At 36.0% G+C, this 20,878-nt stretch overlaps 1 protein-coding gene across 1 annotated transcript in view; it reads left to right on the forward strand.

The window, feature by feature from the left end:
• WDR7 (WD repeat domain 7) overlaps positions 1–20,878 on the forward strand; it is a 312,258-nt gene that overhangs the window by 109,141 nt on the left and 182,239 nt on the right. The window contains exon 18 of the mRNA XM_012651797.1: positions 1,031–1,154. Within this exon, the coding sequence (XP_012507251.1) occupies positions 1,031–1,154 (124 nt within the window). The remainder of the gene's footprint in view (positions 1–1,030; positions 1,155–20,878) is intronic.

Raw genomic sequence — 20,878 nt, forward strand, 5'->3', positions numbered from 1 at the left:
TTTGCTCTGTATAGCTATAGCAGTTCTCATTATTCAAGATTTTTAATTTTTTAAATAATAATTTTCCAATAAATACTGGTAGCATATTTGCCCCTTTCCTGGTCTGTCTGTCTTCAACTCCCAGTGGGATTGCTGAATACTAAAATTTTCATGGGTTTGAATTGAATAACATTTTGAATTCACTTCAAAAGTTACTTATACTTAAAAACAACATTTTTATTCAAACTTTTATTCAGATGCTACTGAGTTATCTTTTTAGTTATAAAGAGTTAATAAATTGGATAGTGTATCACTTAATATTGACAACCTTTGTTGACCTCATGCCTGTGGCACTTTTGCCAAAATCAAAATAAAACTAAACTAAAACTGCAAAGTGTGTATGCCACATTGAAAAAAATGGTTATAATTTAGAAAAATGATTTCCTCTATAGAACTAAAAGAAGTTATGCCATTACACAGAAATATATTCACCTATTTGTCAAAAACAAATTGTTTAAGCATGTCTTAGGTACACAAGAATCATGTGAATTTATACATATTTGTGTAAATAATACCTATTTAGTATATATAATATAAATAAATTCAGTAGATAAGGGTTGAATTTTTTCAAGCTAAAAGAGAAAATTTTAATAGTAATGGAGACTTTAATAATATTAATTATTAATATTAATTATATATTATAATATGTGGAAATTTTAAAATTCAAATGCTACATTAAAGCTCAAGAATACTTAGGAAAATGTAGTTTTAAACCCAAAACTGATTAAATGTCCAAACATAATTCCATCCATTAATGTTAAAATATTTTTTAGTGAGATCATTAATTAAAATGCCCTTGATAATTTGCTAGCATTTAGTTTATTCCTCTTTTAAGTACTTAATTCATTATTTGGTTAGTAGTTTTTCTCATGTAAATAAATACGGTTATTTTTTCTAGCTTTATTTCATTATGAACTTCCTAGTTTATAAACACTCACCTCATCAACTGATCTATTTTCTATTTTTACATTTGGATCTGTGATTTTCTTAGGTAAGAGAAGCTGCACAGGCCCTGCTTCTAGCAGAACTGAGAAGAATTGAGCAGGCAGGACGGAAGGAAACCATCGATGCCTGGGCTCCTTATTTACCTCAATACATGGACCACGTCATATCACGTAAGAGTTCTCATGCTTTTCTACAACGTTTGTTTGCAAGCATATGTGGAAAAGTACCCAGACTCACAGATATGTATGCTACTACCTATCAACAAAAATGAGTGGTTAACCTTAAAGTGAATAGAAAGGATCCTCAAGTTCTTCTTTTTTATTTTCTGACTCTCTATAGTTTGGCATTTGGTTAAAAAAAAAAAAAAAAAAAAAGCAAAAGCTATCTAACATCAAAATATTCATTAACAAACTGACCCCTCATAAAATTAATTCCCAATCAAAAATCCTGTATTTAACACTAACATCTGTCTCTGCCCATTGCATTATTATACTTATGGATGCCAACTTGTTAGATATTGATCTGATGATATGCAAGTACAAATATACCATCCCTTGCAAGTTGAAGTTGGAATTGTGACTTCTTTAAAAACAAAGATCTGGTAGAATTAGATCTGTGTATTATTGAAAAAGAGAAAACTAGCAAGGATTTTAACTGATGGGTCTTCCAAAAGATCATAATTTGAATATATTGGGAAATTGTTGAAGTTTTTGAATATTTCTTGCAAAATAAAACCTTTGTAATCATACTGCTAGGTCAAATGTACATTGGAAAAAAGTTATAGTGTGTTATCACAGTTTTTTTCTTCTCAGAAAAAGTGTGCTCATTCCAATTCAGCATTTGACTAATTCTTTATTCTTCTATAAAATGTTTACAAGTAAAATTTTAACCTAAGTTATATTGATTATAAGGTAAATTAGTTTCATTTTTTAAAGATTAAGTCTCAACAATATGTTTAAAAAATGTTTACTATGAAAATTTAGCCTGGGTTTTAGGTGGAGTCATTTTAACTGACCTTTTGCCAATACTAGTTATTCTTGGTAGTGAAATACTCATTGCACATGTCAAGATAGACAGTATATGATTGTACAAGAAGGAAAATGGAAGCAAAATTCAGAAAGGGTCATAGCTGTTATAACTGGTCCACCTCTACCAAATGTTTGCCAGTGGTGACTATAGTCAATATTTGTATAGGCATGTGACCTTGGGCACTTTACTTAAGCTTTCTTAGCCTTAGTTTTGTCATAGATAAAATGAAGATGATAGTAGGACTTTATAGGGTTATTATGTGTAAGGAATGAGTTAATCTTTCTGAGTACACCCGACAGTACCTAGCCCATAATAAGCACTGTATTTGTTAAATAAATACTGTATAGTCTATAAAAATTCAAATATATATTTCGCATATAAACATCACACATTAACAACTCCAGTTAAAATTCTTAACTGTTTGAGTAATAGAATAAGTACTCAGTGAATGTTAGTTTTCCTTTGCTTTGCTGAGAATGTTTCCATTTTAATAATAGGAAGTTAAATTTTGAAAACCAGGCCTGTAGACGTATGGACTCTATGTAAGATATTAGGTTTAAAATTCTTTTTTAAATATGTGCAGATTTTAAAATAAATTTCCATGATGTAAAAGAAAAATTGGGGAAAAAGATCTGCTCGTGAGTATTTGACTAGATAGTCTGGAACAGTGTTCTTTGTTTATGACTTGTGGGCATCCACTTTATAATATTTGAGAAAATATTACCGAGTTAGATGATCAGCTCATCATAAACCAGAGTTAAGTACAAACTATAAGTATAGTACTTTAGAGTTGGTTGAAGGTGAAACTAGAAAATTACAAATCACTAGAGATTCTTTTAAAAGGAGAATGTTTTTATGAAAATATTAAGAAACATTTTTAAGACATCTTCACTTAGAATGGTGGACTAATGTGAAGTGGGGGAATGGATAAAGTAGAATAAGTAGCTAGGGGACTATTACAGAAAGGGATAGGGGATCCAGACCTAAATGTAGATGGGTAGAATAAAAGATAATTTCTAACCCTTGATTACTGATTGCATGTAAAGGTCTGAGAAACACCACAGATTAGTACAGTGTTGTATTCTTGACAATTTGGGAAGATAGGGGCCATTAGCATTGGTGGTGGATGCCATTTTATTTTGTTCCTGGAAAGGAGAGCATGAGTTAGTTGAGGGCATAATATAGCCATATATTACTCCCTGAAGTAATGGTAGAAAGGCCTCTGTTGCTAAGCAAGAGGGCTGTTAGTGGGTTCAGAGAGGATAAAGTATAAGTAAAATAATGATAATACCTACCATTAATTGGATACTTTCTCTGTGTCAGGCTTTTGCTAAGTACCTCATCTTTGTTATTTCATTTAACCATTACAATAAACTTGGAAAGTAGGTACTATTGTCATCACCCCCCTCTATCCCCTACCCCTTTTGTTTCCTTTCAGGTGAGTTAACTGAGGCCAGGAAGATTAAGAAACTTTCTGAAGGCCCCTCAGTTACTAAGTGACTGTCAGACTCAAACACTCATTGTCTTAACCACTATTTATTCTATCCTGCTTGCTCCAGCGTCCTTAGACCTTAATTGGGGTGGAAGAATGATTAGATATTGGGCTTAACTAATATTACTTTCAGACAGTGTCCTTTCCAGCCGTATTATATTTAACAACAACAAAATGGAGCAGAAAAATAATTGTTAGAATATTACTCTTTAATGGTTCTCATCATCACTGTTTAAACATAAGTTGGGTTGTTCTTAGGTCAGATTTAAACCTTTCTATTTATGTAATTAAGTCCTTTGTATTTAATTATAGTATTCTGGAGTACTTCATTATTAACTAAATGCTGGCTTACTTAAATTTTAATCCTGTCAGTTACTGTAATTTTTTTTTTCTTTTTAGGAGAAGAATAAACAAACATGCATTGCATATGTAACTAAAACATCACACACTAACAACTCTTGAAATAATATGTTAATCTTTTCTGGAACTTTTGTACTGACTGAGTGTAAATTAGTTTCAGTTTGCTTTACTGGGAGCTTTCTATTTTAATAAAAGGGTGTCGAGCTAAAGGAGTAGGGATTCTGAATGTATGAAAGGAAAAGAAAGCATACAACAAATGAGGAATGACCACATAGGGCTGTTGAACAGATTTGCTGTCCGAAGGGATCAAAAGGTTATGGAGCCAGCTGGTAGACAGCCCACACCTGCCACCCACATGCTTGTACTGAAATCGCCTCTACCATTGTCACTAATGTTTGAGGAGATGATCATTGTAGCAAGTTACACTATAAAGCATTGTTTTAGAAACTTAAAACCTGTTTCTAGCATAGGAATCTTCTTCATCACAAAGTAGGGAAAATATTTAAACAATAGATCTGGTAAATGTACGATTCATCAGATATTTTCTTATAATTTAATCTTTCAAAACATTTAAAAACTGTTGTAATTTCCTAAGCGATATTGGCAGCTCCTAACTTATGACTGAGCTTTGTCTCAGAGTGCCTTTATTAGATATTTGCCTAAAACTCAGAATATGCTCTTACCTGAAAAACAGAATGACATAGAGAGCTGATGGCCTGTGATAGGCCTTCATCTTAGAGACTTAGAGTCAGAGGTTTAAAGTGGGTAGTAACGTTCTCTGAGTTCACAGTCAGTAAGCGATTGGGCTAGGACTAAGTGACAATTCAAGTCAACTCATCTTATTGACTCAGACCTTGTGTATTTTATTTAGGTACATTATGCAATAAAAAGCCTTTCACAGGTTTAAGAACCTAAGAAAAGTAATGGGTCAAAGCCAGTTGCTTCTCTATCTCTCTTTTTAAAGAAATGGGGGGTCTTGCTATGTTGCCCAGGCTGGACTCGAACTCCTGGGCTCAAGGGATATTCCTGCCTTTGCCTCCTGAGCAGCTGGGACTACAGGTGTGTCACTGTGCCTGGCTCTTAGGACTCTTGAGAGCATTTAATGAGAAACATTGTAAAGCTTCCAGCACAGTACATAGTACAAATGGTGAATGTTGGCTGGCTATTCCCCTTCTCTTGCCCATACTGGTTTCCATACTTCTCCTTATTGCTGGTGCCTCAGAATTCACTTTATGCGGCCCAGAGATTCTGGCAGTAGACTGGAGATTACTGGGAAGAAAAAGGAGCAATAGTCCACCTTAACTGAAAAGCCAATTCACAGATTTTTGTAAGAATTAAGTCCTAATTGAGTGAAACAAGAATTTTGCTTCAAGTAATGGAGCTCTGTCCTTGATCTAGTCAGGAAACATTTTATCCTTTACAACTATGAGTATATAAACTTCTGATGCCTAATTTCTGATAGAAAATTTGAGGATGAGTGCATTGTGAGTCCTATTCTAATGGTAATAGGACTCAAACAATACACACTGCGTACATTTTCGTAATACTGACTTACACAAATATTTCAGATCTTGCCTGAGTCCTCTTTAGCATGTATATGTAGTCATTTCTATGTTCCAAAACACTTTTTAAAAGTTTATTGATTATTCTTACTAAACAGGGATTATTGTTATTTTGTGAAACTGTTGTATTACAATTTGGATAAAGATAAATGTTATGAGTTGTCTCAGATTTCTTTTGAAGTACAGATGTTGTACAGAACCTTATTTTATATATTTCTTATTTGTGACATTCTACATGTAGCATTTTGATAATTGACTTTTTTATGAGGTCAAGCACCTGCTGGTTTATGAAATACGCTCACACTTGCCCTTCGTTTCTGTCAGTGACTACTCGGAGGTAAATGCTGATGGTTCCTGATTTCCTTTGGCCTGCGATGCAGAGTGACCTTATAGGGCATGAGGTCACAAGCGTAATTATTTCTCTCACATTGTATTCTGCTTGCTCACAGTGGCTCATCTCCTCTTTTAGTTTCAGAAACATTAAACACATAAAAGTCACTACCGTTATGTAAATCAAAATCTCTTCTAAAGCGGGTGCCACTGTAATTTTATGCAGTTATGGCCAATGTAGTATTAATTTGCAAATTTATCATCTCAGATATTGATAGAAGGATGTGTAACACATCGTGTTTAATACGTATTGATGTCATCAGAAAGCACAATCCTTTGTTCTTATCGAGTCCCTGCCTTTTTAGCTTCCTTTTGTGTTAAGGTTACCAGGGTTAGGCTCGTCTTTTTATCCCCCTTGGAAACAGAATAGGATTTCTTTGTTCAATGAAAGACCCTCCTAGTAAATGTTTTGGGTTTGACTTCCAACAAGCCCCACTGTAGTACCTATTTTAACCTGGAATTGAAGTCACTTTTCTGATGATTATAAAGTAGTGGTCATTCTGAGCACAAATGTGGATGGACCAACAATATACAAGAAGGTAAGGAGGAACTATATATTATAGAGGTAGTGGAAAAGTATATTGTAGCTGGTAAAAATAATTTAAATATTAGTGTAGTCTTTGGTAGGCAGATATTTTCAGGGTTTATTGGTGGGAGGAGGGTGGGGGGAATGGATAGGGAGAGGGTTTGATAAATATGATTTAAGTGAGCCTCCCTCCCCCACAAAGGCCTTAAACTATACAACATTCTTCCTTCTTTCTTTTTTTATGTATGCCCTAGTTATCTGGAACTCTCTGAGATGATTGTTTTTAAGGAATGATTTTCTGGATAAGTAAGGGTTTGAAAAATCACTAGATGTTCAGATTATTTTAAAAAATTTATCCAATTTTTGTTGAAATATTTCAAAAAGTCTCTGGTTTTTTAAACTTCTCAGAAACCAGAGGTGTTGTTTTGGCCCATGCTGTAAAATTACCACCACTTGCTTGTGGAAGAGAATGTACCTCTTCATCTGAATGAAAAAGCCCCCAGATAGATATGCCTCTTTTGTTTCATATTGTATTTTTTATAATTTTCCTTCCTCCTCTTTTTATTGTCTAGTAATTGTCATCAATTTTTATTGCTCTTGGGCTATTTCGTCTCACCCCTAGTAGCTTCTGCCCTGATTTCTAGTTTGCTGTTTTCAGTGTCGTGGGAGTGTAGACACCTGGTAACCAAGTTTATTTGAATTAAATGTAAAATAAGAGTAAACTAGCTAAAAATAAGACCTCTCTGATGAAAAAATGCCTAAGCTTTAGTGTAAGCACTTTGTGGCGTCCCTGCTGGCTCCTCACTTTCTGCTTACTCCACCACTTTCTCAAGTCTTTTGTGGCATTCTGGGTGTCTTTTCTTTTTGAGCAAGAACATCATAATCGCAGAAAGAAAGGGAAAGTCATTTGGTTGCTCACAAAGAACTGATAATTCTAAAATACCCCTTTTGTAAGGCCTGTTTTGTGAATCAGCTGAAATTAAAGCATGAGGTTTCCTCCGAAATACTTGTAATAGTTGCCTTACAGTGCTCACAAAGCCAACTGGAAATGATTCTGCATTGTTATCAGAAAGGGAAAGTATTAAATTATGACTGAGTGATTCCGATTAAAAACTACTGTCCTTTGTGAATTTTAATATTGTGAGGCAGAAAGGGTTTGTCTTAAGACAAACGATGATATGCAAAACACACTGTATCCGTATCTTATCTATTTGCAGTGTTTCATTGGGGCCTAAGGGATTTGTTCCTCTTTTTTCTTCCAGAGTGTCAGAGCTATTGAGCTTAATTTTAAGCGCTCTAGACTGATCATGTATTTAACAGCATTGAACTGTTCTACTTATCTATATTTGGCCACTAACCTAATGGAATAACAATGAAATTTCTGAATCAGTCACAACTATCTAAAAGGAAAATCTGTTTGTTCCATGTGACTTGAGTTCTTTGAGGTAACATTTAATATTCTTATGATTTTCCTTATATCTTTTTAATAAGTCTTGGAAATTAGAATAGTAAAGTGGCAAATTAAAAACAAAAGCATTCCTGGATAGATTGGTTGTTTGGACTTTTATTTTTAAGTAATAAACAGAAAACTCTGTCATCAAGTAATGCTGTAGGTTAGGAACTCCACTGGGGTAGGTCACTTCCTGCTGCCTGGGAACTCCTCCGTATACAGGGTACTCTACCAATAGAGCCAACAGCCTGCTTTCAGGTTGTCAACAGGAGCCCCATGACAGGTTGCCGCTTTGTGGGACAAAGCAAGGAGTGAAGCATAAGGAAATTCAGTCACTTGTTCCTTGTGTAGCAGTGAGGACATGGGGCGATTCCATCAAGTGTGGCACTTTTCACCTTCTCTCCACCTCATCCCTCTTAGGGGACACTGGTAATCTTCTGGCCCCTGTAGCCAAGCTGTTGGGGCTGAAAGGCTTTGATATAATTTTAGTTATTTATGCCCCCCTTTTCTCTTTCACGAGTCTCTCCCCATCTCCATACTTTCAATGCAAAAATGTGTTATGTTTCATACAGTTGTAGTTGGTGGCAAGGCCCCTAGGAGGCATAACTGACATTCTTTGAGATGTGTGTTCACTTACTGTCTGCTTTAAGAAGTTGAAGGTACTTAAGCCTATGCAGACTTATAAAAGAAAAACACTCATTCAACCTGTGATGCACTCTTTAAAAAAAAAAAAAAAAAAATGGTGTTCAAATGGAAATGCCTGATATACCCTTAGCTGAGATTCTAGTGGCCTTTGCTATAATAAATGACCTAATATTAGTTGCTATGAAGAGTATGATATTGATTCGTGCCATTATTCTCTTGCTGATTTGCTGAAGAACAAAAATTTGTAATGCTAATGGAAATAAAGTACTTTACAAAACACTGCACATGAATACCGGAACATGTCTTTGTAATAGAACAAGTGTCTAGTAAGCTTTTAAATATAAATTTTCTTTATTCTGGTACAGATTATTCCAGTACAGATACTCAGAGTCCTGTTCAATTTGTTTTTACAGAACAAAAAGCCAAGTTGATAATCTTCTGGTGTTTTAACTCTTAGACACTGAATTTGCATGCAGAAATCCAATTTTTTTGGATTGTAAAGTATTTATAATTTTATGCTGTATTTCTGATTCTCTTATTTCTTTATGATTAATTGCATATTATATATATTTGCAGTGTTGTCTTATTTTAATTTGGCCTTGTGATCTGCATGTGTCAGACTAGATCATGTGGTTTGGAAGGAAAACAGTGATTTAAAGTTATTGTAAGAAAATTATATGAACCTATTTTACCTATAATATTTTGATTGTAACAGCTAGTGGCAGATTTTGTTCTAGTGTCATTTATAAATTCTGAGATTAAAATGATCAAACTATACGTTAACATCATGTTTAATTCATTCTTCCTCTCCCTGCTTTTATTTGAAATATGGCATTTTATATTTTATTTTTCCCTAGTGATATTGTCCTAATGATTTATTACATCAGCTATCTGTTTTTATTAAGCAGATTTTGATACAAATATATATTTTAAATATGTTTTAATATTTATAAATGGTTTCATTGTGCATGACATTTGCAGACTTGGTTAATATTTTAACACCTCTAGTACACAAACATAAAGAAAAAAATTTGTTTTATTTGTTTGAGCACCCGAATTGACCCCAGCAAGATTGAGATTGATCTGGTTTCTTTCAGCCTGTTAAATGCCAATCCAGTCATCTGTAACAGTACTTAGTATTTTTGTAATTTTTCTGTACATATTTTCTGTGTTTGTTCTATAAAACTTACCTATCACTGGAAAAGATTTTCCTTGCTTGATTTAGAGATGAAAACAACCATAACCACCTATTTTATTGCTTGTTGTTTTTAAAAATTTTTTCTATAGTCAATGTCAGTGCTATATTCATGGTTCTTTTTTGTAATCATTATGAAAGGACTTCACATTTTACTAGGAAAAAATGAGACTTAAATTTGAAATGTGTATTTGGACAAAAGAATACACAGCTTTGGGGAATGGAAGTGGGAGAAGAGGAGCAGGGATAGTTCTTATTTTAAAATATATAATTCAGTTACCTCCTTGTCTAATAATTAAACATTACTAGACTAGTTCTGGCATAGCATATAAATATAAAGATATAAATTAGCTTATTTTTGAGACACTTTTATATCTCAGGCATGAAGTAAAGGAGGCTTTTTCTTACTTCCTGTTAGGGGGTGACTTATAAGTCTTACTCAGGTTTTGTTTTGATTTTGATTTGTTTGAGTTTTTATTCCTTAAGCGCAAGGATCAGTCTTCAATGCAAATAATATCAAAGTCAGAGAAACTAAACTAGAAACAAATCTCTGAATTGTGGGTATTGGGTGGAGGATTGAGCATTGGTAGTCTTAATCTAGAGAGTCGTGGTGCTTTTCATAAAATATTTATTTAGGTTTTAAAGTGACCACATAATATCAGATATCACCCATTTTTAAGGTGTGGTCAGGATTCTGAGATGATCCCAAGACCATCCTAAGCTTTTCTCGTATAGAACTTGATGGGTACTTGGGGCCAGAGCCTTTACTATTTCATTTCATTACTACCCAAGGAACTTAGTGTGGTGGTTCTCAAAGGTAAAGGTGAGAGGCAGGTGGGATGAGTTTCAAAAGGTGATTCTTACCTCTACAACCAAGGACCTGTATTTTTTCATTTTATAGTTTCTAAATCAGATGACAATAATTAGGGAAAAAAATATTATTTTGATTTAAAATATGTTAACCTGTCAGACATGGATTGGCCACCTGTCTGGTTTTAGAACTTACTTGTTCTTTATGTAACTGCAATGTTACATGTTGTGAGTGTAGATTCATACAAACTCAGTCATCTTTTCATAGCCATGATCCAGTTGGTAAACCTTCACAATAATCACTTTTTACACATTTGACTTAATGAATTGCCATTGGATGAGGTTAGATATGTTAATTTGGATATCCTTTTTCTTTTTTTTTTTTTTTAAGGCATAGTACAGTAAAGTGTCTGTGACATGTTCTGTGTAGAATCAGTAAATCAATTTGTATGCCTTTCTAAAGCACACTCCTTGACTTTTGATTATTTTTCTTTTGCACTAAAAATTTAAAGTATGTGCAAGAGATTTTTGTTTTAGATTAAATTTTGGGTTGAGGAATTCTAATGTAGGTAATTCTGTACATACTTGCTACCTCTTTTCATCATTGGCAAAGCATGCCCTGTGGCCCTGTGGTTTGCATGAGGTAATCATGGTGAACAACAGAAACTCATTCTTGAAGTTAGTTTATCATTCAAACACATGAATAGGATAACAGAGATAAACTTTTTTTTTCTTTAACATTTGACCAATGCACATTTAAATGCTTACAAAAGCAGACTTACCTCTTTCCTTTCTATTAATGTGCCAAACATCCTTAGTAGCACTTGATGGGGGGAGGGAGGATGGATTTGGGGAGAAAACATGTCAAACAAGGATCATTTCAAAGAAGTCGTAATAACCTTTACTGCTAATCAGTAAATCTTTATTTCTTATTCCTCTTAGAGTTGCTGCAGAGAGAATTCGGGATCGTTTGTTAAACGATCTGTTTGCCAAAGTATAACTTTATAGACTGGTTTTGGATTTTAAAAATATGTGTTTTTCTATTCAGTTTTTAAAACTTTTTATCTTGTAGTATTTCAGTCATATTTAAAAGTAGAGTAATGTAATGACCTTCCACGTACCTATTGCTTAGCTGCAACAGTTACTAACTCCTGGGCAGTCTTATGTTCTCAATACCCGTTCATCTTGTCCCCCACCCCATTATTTTGAAGCAGTTCTCAAACACAGTATCCCCTTATCTATAAATACCTGTTTGTATCTTAAAAGATAAGTATCTTTAAAAAAAAAACCTATAGGCTGGGCACGGTGGCTCACACCTGTAATCCTAGCACTCTGGGAGGCCGAGGTGGGCGGATCATTTGAGCTCAGGAGTTCCAGACCAGCCTGAGCAAGAGTGAGACCCCCGTCTCTACTAAAATAGAAAGAAATTAATCGGACAACTAAAAATATATAGAAAAAATTAGCCGGGCATGGTGGCGCATGCCTGTAGTCCCAGCTACTTGGGAGGCTGAGGCAGAAGGATTGCTTGAGCCCAGGAGTTTGAGGTTGCTGTGAGCTATGCTGATGCCACGGCACTCACTCTAGCCTGGGCAAAAAGAGTGAGACTCTGTCTCAAAAAAAAAAAAAAAAAAAAAAAAACTTAAAATACTCTTAGAATGCCAAAAAAATTAAAGCCAATTTCTTAATATTATCCAATAACTCAGTCAGTGTTTATATTTTCCCAATAAGTCTCATAATTTTTTAATAGTTTATTCAATTTAGAATTCAAAAAAAGTCTATATGTTATAGTTGGTTGATATGTCTCTTAGATTTCTTTCAATCTATAGAATTTCTAGCCATCAATCAATCAATCATCTACTTGTCTCCACCGCCCTCTTCTCCGTCCTTTTCTTTGTGATTTCTTTGTGGGAGAAATTAGAAAGTTTGTACTGTGATGATTTTTGCCCGTTAGGGTAGCAAATCCTGATATTGTGAATTCTAACATGCCTTCTTCATTTGTTAGGTAGACTACTTCTCTAAGGAGAATCTTACCCTCATTAGCTATTTTATATCCTGAGTTGCACTTCAGAAAGGACAGAACAAAGACTCGAGGTTATTTTTTAAATATGAATTCTTTATTTAAGTATTAGTATGAATTCGTGGATTGAAACATGTTTAGGTTTCGGTCCATTACAGTAATTGTTCTTATCATTGTTCAAATTGTCCCATCTGATCAGTGGGAGCTTCTTTAGTTGACTCCTGAATCCTTTTGGTAAAATGTCTTTGATGGCTTACTTGCTGACAAGATATTCCGTGCTTACCTTGTACATTTCCTGACTTGAACCTGATTTAATTCATGTAGGAGCCTTGGTCCTTTAGTGGGAAATGGTATTTTCAGATCACAAACTGACATGCTCCTTGCTATTTGGCTGTTCACTGTCACCGGCCTTTTTGGTAGACACATGCATATGCACTTTCATTGGAATCTTAGAGTGTATATAATACTTTTGAGTTTGGGTCTGCAGAATTTTTACTTAATTTCATAAGATTACATCTGTGTCTACCTTCTCCCACTTTCATAATCTTGGTTCTAAATAACATCTGTGTAATTACTCATGTGCTTTCCCGCACAAACACACACAACAGTTCAGAAGACTATCAGCACTACCACAAACAATACGGTTACCAAAAACACTGTGTGGGTGTTCTTGTTTGTTTGTATTCTCCATGTTGTCCAGGCTAGTCTCAAACTCCTGGACTCAAGTGATCCTGCTGCCTCAGCCTCCTGAGTAGCTGGGATTACAGGCGGGTGCCACTAGGTCTGGCTTTGTTTGATTTTGTTTGGATTTTTGCAGTTTGTCCTTAAGATATAAGCCCCTAGAGATGACCAGTGAAATTACTGCACTTAAAAGTCACTGGAAATAGGTCCTCTCTGTGTGATTATACCACCAACTTGATACATATTTAGATTCATTTGTTTCATTTTGCTTGTACAATTGAATTAGCTAATACTTCCAACACAATGTTAAATAGGAACTGTGAATATAACAAAGGTTTTAATATGTAACACTGATGATGAGTTTCTATTCTTTGAAGGTAAAAAATTTTTAGCTTGAAATCACAACCATACCATTTAGCTAACTGACTCATATAAACTGAATCATATAAATTGTAGGATTATGTTATGTATCAGTGTAATTTATATAAAAGTAACATCTGTCACCCATGGTTCTTGCAGTTGGTGGAATTTGTAGGATAGCCATGCACGTAGTGCCACTGGAAGTGGTGCCTCTGTTACTGAAACTGCAGGGGGGTCCACCTTAGGTCTGGTTGCTCGCCACACAGAAAGCCAATTACTGGGACAAGGATTGCCAAGGAAGAAATGGATTTTTAATAGGAATGATGTCAGCCAAGAGATTGGGGGGAGCACAGATGTGGGCAGAGCATCCTCAAATCCATCTTCCCAACTAACAGAGAGTAGGGACTTTTACAGGGTTGTTAAGGAATGTGTACAAGTTAGTGAGGGCTGGTGAGTCTTGGCGTAATTCCTTGCACCATCAGCTCAAATGTACAAAGTCTCATCTGAGACTCAAGGCAAGTTGCTGCAACCAGTTGAGCCTGTAAGATTGAAAACAGGTTATTTACTTCCAAGATACAATGGTGGTACAGGCACTGGGATCAGACAAGAGAAAGGGACTCCTTGTCCCACATCCTGGGTACACTGGTGCAAGGGGTGGGCCCAGAGCTTCAGGCAGCCCCCTCCCCAAGGCTTTGCTGGGTGCAACCCACATGGCTGCTCTCACGGTTGAGTCTGGTGCCAGCAGCTGTTCCAGGCCGACGGTGCACGCTGCCAGTGGCTCCACCATTCTGGGGTCTGGAGGGTTGGTGGCCCCTTTCCTGTAGCTCCGCCAGGCAGTGCCCTGGTAGGGACTCCAAGTGGGGGCTCCAAGCCCGTATTTCCCCTCAGCACTGCCCTAGTAGAGTCTCTCTGTCGGGGCTCTACCCCAGACCTTGCCTGGGCACCCAGGCCATCTCATCCATCCTCTGAAATCTAGGCAGAAGCCACCAAGCCTCCACCACCCCCGTATTCTGTGCACCTGCAGACTTAGCACCACATGGACACCACCAAGGCTTATGGCTTGCAGACTTCTGAGTGGCAGCCTAAGCTGTACCAGGGGCCCTTTGAGCTGGGGCTGGGGCTGGTGCAGTGGGGACATAGGGAGCAGCCTCCTGAGGTGGCAAAATTCAGGGAGCGGGGGTCCGGGCCTAGCCCCTGAAACCATTCAGTCCTCCTTGGTCTCTGGGCCTGCAGTGGGAGGGGTAGCCTGGCCTCATTTCCATCTGAGCCTCCTCAGCCTGGCCTTGACGACCCATATTTCTGTCAGTATTTTGGTCACAACCACTTAACAAGTCTCTAAGGAGTTCTAAACGTTCCCCTTTTTTCTGTCGTCTTCTGAGCCCTCCAGACTCTTCCAACCTCTGCCTGGTACCCAGTTCTAAAGCTGCTTCCATGTTTTCAGGTATCTTTATAGCAACACCCCACTCCTCACTTAGTGCATTTTGTATTGCTGTAAAGGAATATCTGAGGCTGGATAATTTATAAAGAAAAAAGGTTATTTGGCTCACATTTCTGCAGACTGTGTAAGAAGCATGGCACCGGTGTCTGCTTCTGGTGAGGGCTTCAGGGAGCTTTCAATCAAGGCAGAAGGCGAAGAGGGAGCAGGCCCATCACATGGCAATAGAAGGCGCCAGAGTGCGGGGGAGGTGCCACACTCTTTCAGACAACCAGCTCTTGGGTGAACTATTAGAGTGAGAATTGACTCGTTTACCGCAGGGATGGCACCAGGCCATTCACAAGGGATCTGTTCCCATGACCCAAACACCTCCCACCAGGCCCCACCTCCAACATTGAAGATCAGATTTCAACATGAGATTTGCCAAACCATATCATTCAACCCCTCGTCCCCAAATCTCATGTCCTTCTCACATTGGAAACTACAATCATCCATTCCTAATAATCCCCAAAAGTCTTAACTCCTTTATCTTGCAGAAATTCCACTGTTTCTGGGAAACAACTCAAAAGGTCAAGTAGTCAGTTAAAAGGTACAGGGCTCTGGTTGTCAAGCCCTGCTGGCCTGAGAATGCAAAGCATCAGAAAGCTACAGGGAGATGTACCCTATAAAGATGTACAATTACTATGTACCCATAATAATTAAAAAATAAAAAGCTGCAGGGAGAACATGTAGAGGGGTTCGTCCTGTGTTTTGTTCATAGGACTGGTTACACCTCTTTCTCAGACAACTAAGGGATTTCACAGTGGGGATATCTTTCTTCTCCACCTCCATTTGAAGATTCCTTTATCACCCCTCTCCGCACCTACCCACTCAGGCGGTCTCATGACTCTGGGGAAGTTAATTTAGTTGATTTTCTGAAAATGAAGTACCTTGAACAAGAGATCTATACTGACTATTTGTTTGAGACTACTGATTTTAAACTCATCATTTTTAGAAAACTCAACAAAAACTCAGTTGATATATAAAGATTTTTGCCTCGATAACTATGGTGGGATTTTACTTATAATATGTTAATGTTTCTAAAAGTTAAATTTCCACCAAAAAATACTTAATAGCATTTTACCACTAAAAATGAGGTATGATTACCTAACTGACCTCTGTCATTAAATTTATAGTAGCTCAGTAATTATGTAAAACACAAAAGAAGAAAAAAAATTAATACCTACTAAATCCACATACTGTAATAGGTTCTTTTACATTTTCTTTAATTTTATTACATTAAGATGTGCTAATGACCAATGTAGAAGGAAATGCATGGAATGGAAAACAAAAGGAAAAGTCAAAAATCAAAATTATCTCCAAATTTTTTGAAATGAGTTTTGTTCTGTTTTTGTTTTTTAATTAAAGAGGAAAGAAATCAAACTGCAATCCTAAGGACTGAAGAGTCTTCTCTTTGCGGGAACCTTAATAGTGGAACCCTATAAGGAGAAGAAGAAAATCACTTTCTTGTAGTTTACTGGAGATAAATGGAAAATTTAGGAATTCATTCTCTGATTGACAGGTGATTAATTAGTTCCACACCAGTGTTTGAAATATAAATGTCATAAAAAAAATTCCAGCTAAAACTTAAAAGCAACATTGTTGTTTAACCAAATTTTATTGTGCACATACTTGGAGCATAGCTTTGTTGTAGATGCAAAATATGAACAGAAATGTGATCTCATTTAGTTCAGTCATCTTTGCTTAGGTATTTATAGACACTTTAAACCTATCATCTTTACCTATAATGTTATATATATATAACCACTTTCTGTCACTACCATCACTTTTATGTTATATATGCCCTAGGGAAATACACACTAATTTTGGAAATGTTTCTGTAATCTGTTATGTGATTATTGATGATATATAAATGGACCAAAGACAATAATATTTCCTCGGTTAAAAGCATTTTACTTTTAAAGGATGTAATGGTTTTATTTGCGTTTTGTAATAGAAAATTTAATCATGGTAACTAGATAATAATCACTATCTGCAGAAAGCATGTCGATCTGCTTTGGTGGAACAGCACATTTCTATCAATAATAGTGGTTACAGGGTGGGTGCAGAGGGAGTTGACTTTAATATGATCCCTTTGGGTAAAGCATATCCCACCTCACTTGACTTGGAGAGTTCGCTTGTAGCTTTGAGACTTATTAGACCAGCTCAGTGTTTCTTAACCAGGCATGATTTTGCACACCATCCTCCCCAGCCCCCAACCCCAACATTTGGCAATATCTGGAGACGTTGTTTATCACAACTTGGGCAGAGTGTGCTGCTGGTATCTACCGGATAGAGGCCAGGGATGCTGCTAAACAGGACAGCCCTTGCCTCTGCCAACAAAGAATTATTCAACTCAAAATATCAGTAATGAATTAAGAAACCTGGGCCACGGTAATTAAACATGATACATTTGTTGCCTTCTTTCCAATTACATTTCTAGGGGATAGTGTACTTATGCCTATGTGATTGAGAGCGGGTTAAAAAATGAAAGTTTCTATTCTCTTTATACATTGTAGTATCTCTTCTATCTTGGTACTTGTCTGGCTCATTTTTCATTCTTTTTATAACTTTGTTTGCAAGTTAATTCTTTAAAAGCTCTGCCAGAGGCAATGATTGGTGCTCCCTTAGTTAATTCAACTTTTCATTCTCCTCTAAATCATTGGTTAGATATGAATAGTCTTTAAAATGAATTGTGAGATTTAATCAGTGTAATGTAGTGGAATAATGATGTGCTTCTATAGATGCATTGTGCTCATTACAGTGTATGAATGTTTATATCTTCAGCAGTTTGATGCCACTTTGTCATGTTTCCAGGCTGAAGTAAATGTGATTCATGCACCTGCTTGCTCAGTTTTCTCTGAGGCTTACCATTTATCTTCTTTCTTTATATTCTATATATAAATATATATTTACATTTTGAGACATAGTTTGTATTTCACTGTGATATTGAAGCTATGCAGTCTTCATAGAAAGAAATACATGTAGTAGATACGCCACTAAGATCTCCTTGGGGCCGAGATCCAGGACCTTATTTTTTGTCGCAAAGACCCAGCACCAAGCCCTTAGCAGGCTCTTAATAGCTATTTAAGGAATAGAACTTTTATAATGCTAATTTGTTGCTCAGATCATTCTAGCATTGGTCATAGGGAACTCTTTAAGTTGGCTTTAGTGTCATTTTGATAGGGTCTCTCTTTTTATTTTTCCCTAAAGCACTTCCTTATTTTCTGACACGTGCTCCCTGCTCATCTAGTGGTTTCTCTGCCCCAGTGCTAGAATCGGCCATTTCTCTAGGGAGCCCTGGTTCCTTTTAATGAAGGTATTAGAAACTAAGATCTCGGTGCTAGGTGTGCTTATTGCTGTTGCTGTTTCACTGCTTCTGGGTCCTCTTAGTGGACAGAACTGGGAAACATATGTAAGCATACTAACTATGTATACCCACATAGGCATAATTATTTCTGTATCTATCTTTGTGTGTGTGTATATACATATTAAAACAGATGTGAGTTTGGACTGATATCTCCCATTTTCATCCACCGTCATAGGTTTCATTCTAGTCTCCCCCCTTTGCCTATTTGTAATTTCTTTCTCTGAACTTGAGAAACCTGAGTCTCGTTATCTACAATAGATTTACTTGTTTCTTCAACCCTAGTAGACATTAAAAGTAATTTAGAACTGCTAACTCATACCATGTGAAAAACCAGTTTACTGGCTATTAGTGTTTGTATATAGTCCTTTTTGTCTAGTGTTTCTTAGGTCAGCTCCTTTTTTCTTTACACCTTCAGTGAGATTATGGTGTGCATTTGTAATACACTTAGATTCATTTGTCAGAATCTTCAGTTCCTCCTGAGTTTCCCTGGCATTATGCTTAATTCATTATTTTTAAAAAATTTGCACATAATAAAATTTATTCTGTGTGGCATATAGGTCTTTGAGTTTTGAAAGATGAGTAGAGTCAAGTATCCACCACCACAATACCATAGAAAACATTTTCAACACCTCACATATTTCCTTACATAGCCCCTTTTGTAATGAACTCCTCTCCCCCTAATCCTTGGCAACCACTGATCTGTTTTCCATCCCCCCCATGGCCTCAGCTCTCATGGGAGCATCTCGAAAGCTAAGGCTATGTCTTTTTTACCCTAGTGTCTCTAATACCTGGTACAGGGCTTGCTATTATTAATATATATATATATATAGTAGCCTGCATGCTCCATGAGTATTCATGATAATGAAGGAAACATTGCACAGTTAGGTTACCTATCTTCATCGTTGCAATGGCTTTGCTTTACTCTTGCTGGTGATGCCAGCCTCTCTCTTGTTCAGATCCATCCCATTCTTCAGGCCCAATCCAAATCTTAACTTCCTTATTTTAAAGCCATCAGCTTCAGCAGCCTTCATCAGTTTCCCTTTCTTTGATTTCCAAAGCAACTTACTGTTATTATAAAAACAACGTACTTAGTGTACTGCATGTGTTTAGTTTTTGTTAGTATTTGATGGTGTCGCCTGTATAATCCTAGCAAAAATAAAAGTAACAATAAATCCATGAAGGGCTTCAAAGGTACCTTCTTATTTAGGAGAACATACTTTGCACAGTTCTGAGATAGATGATTCTGGTTATAATTTGGGTTTTTTAATCATCCAGTGATTATAATTTTATGTTTTAGTACAGTTGTGTATCAAGACAGTTTTACCTTTGTTTCATAACACTTTGTAGGTCAAACAATATAAATCTTTGTTTTATTTGTGTCTTTTTAATCCAAAATTGATATTAAGTCAGCTCATAGCCTGCAAATCAAACTGAAATCTTTGAAAAAGTACATACAATGAATTAGAAGTATTAGGCGTGATTTTTACCATGGATCGTTTTCAGCTTCTTTTTGGAAAAGGGGAATAATAAAGCCTTATATATTCACATTATTAGTCTGTTGATACAGTATACTTCTTGTTTTTCTATTCCGTGTGTGTTTTTTAGTAAATATGTTCCTTTCGTTGCTTCCAGAATTCCTTATAATTAACGTTTTATATAAGAGCAGTTTTCTAAAAAAAAAAAAAAAAAAATCAAAACAGTAGTTAGGAAAAAAAATGTATTTCATGTCTTTAAAAATACAGATCAAAGCTCATGTTACCAAATAATTATTTTATTCTTATTCAAGCTTGAAGACATTTTGCTTATTTTCTCTAATTTCTCTGTGGCCTTTAATAAACTAACATGTTTTTGATAAATTGAAATGATCATTATTCAGAATAAGGGATAAATACCCACACGTTTCTTACAGGAAGACTTTTCTACAAGACAATATCTATACTGTTATATTTTATATTTTTGATATTGCAGAAGGAAAAGTGGATACTGTGTCTTTAATGGAAAGCAAAAGGTTATCTTTCCATGGCCTTTGTGTGTGTGTGCTGATGTGGATGTAGGCAGCCAGACAGGCAATGTGTGCAGAGAGACTAGGGAGCCGGCTGTGGATCGATAGAAGTGGTGTGAAGTGAATTAATGTGAGGCAGGCTGTCTGTCTGTCATAAGGATTGCGGGGAATGTGGGGCAGTGTTGGTCAGTCACTGCAGAGATCTGCTTCCAATAAATTCAAGCTCTCTGCCTGAAAAGAAACTGTAGCTACTCACATACTCCCTTATTGTTAAATTTTACTTCATTCACAGTAAATGTTCATATCAAATTATTGCCTCCAGTGTACTTTAATTGGACCACTGGAAAACCACAGTTGTGAGAAACTGATAAAAATATCTGCCATTCTTTTGGATCCATTTTTCAATTTCAGTGGAAATCTATATCACCATGAGAATGAGAAGTATAATTTTGGTTAATATTTATGGATATCCTTCTTCATTCTTAGTCCTAACAATATGATTTCTCACTTACATTGAATCTTCAATAAAAT

The sequence above is a fragment of the Propithecus coquereli genome, unplaced genomic scaffold (assembly GCF_000956105.1).
Source record: "Propithecus coquereli isolate 6110/MARCELLA unplaced genomic scaffold, Pcoq_1.0 Scaffold37, whole genome shotgun sequence".
NCBI classification, from domain to species: Eukaryota; Metazoa; Chordata; class Mammalia; order Primates; family Indriidae; genus Propithecus; species Propithecus coquereli.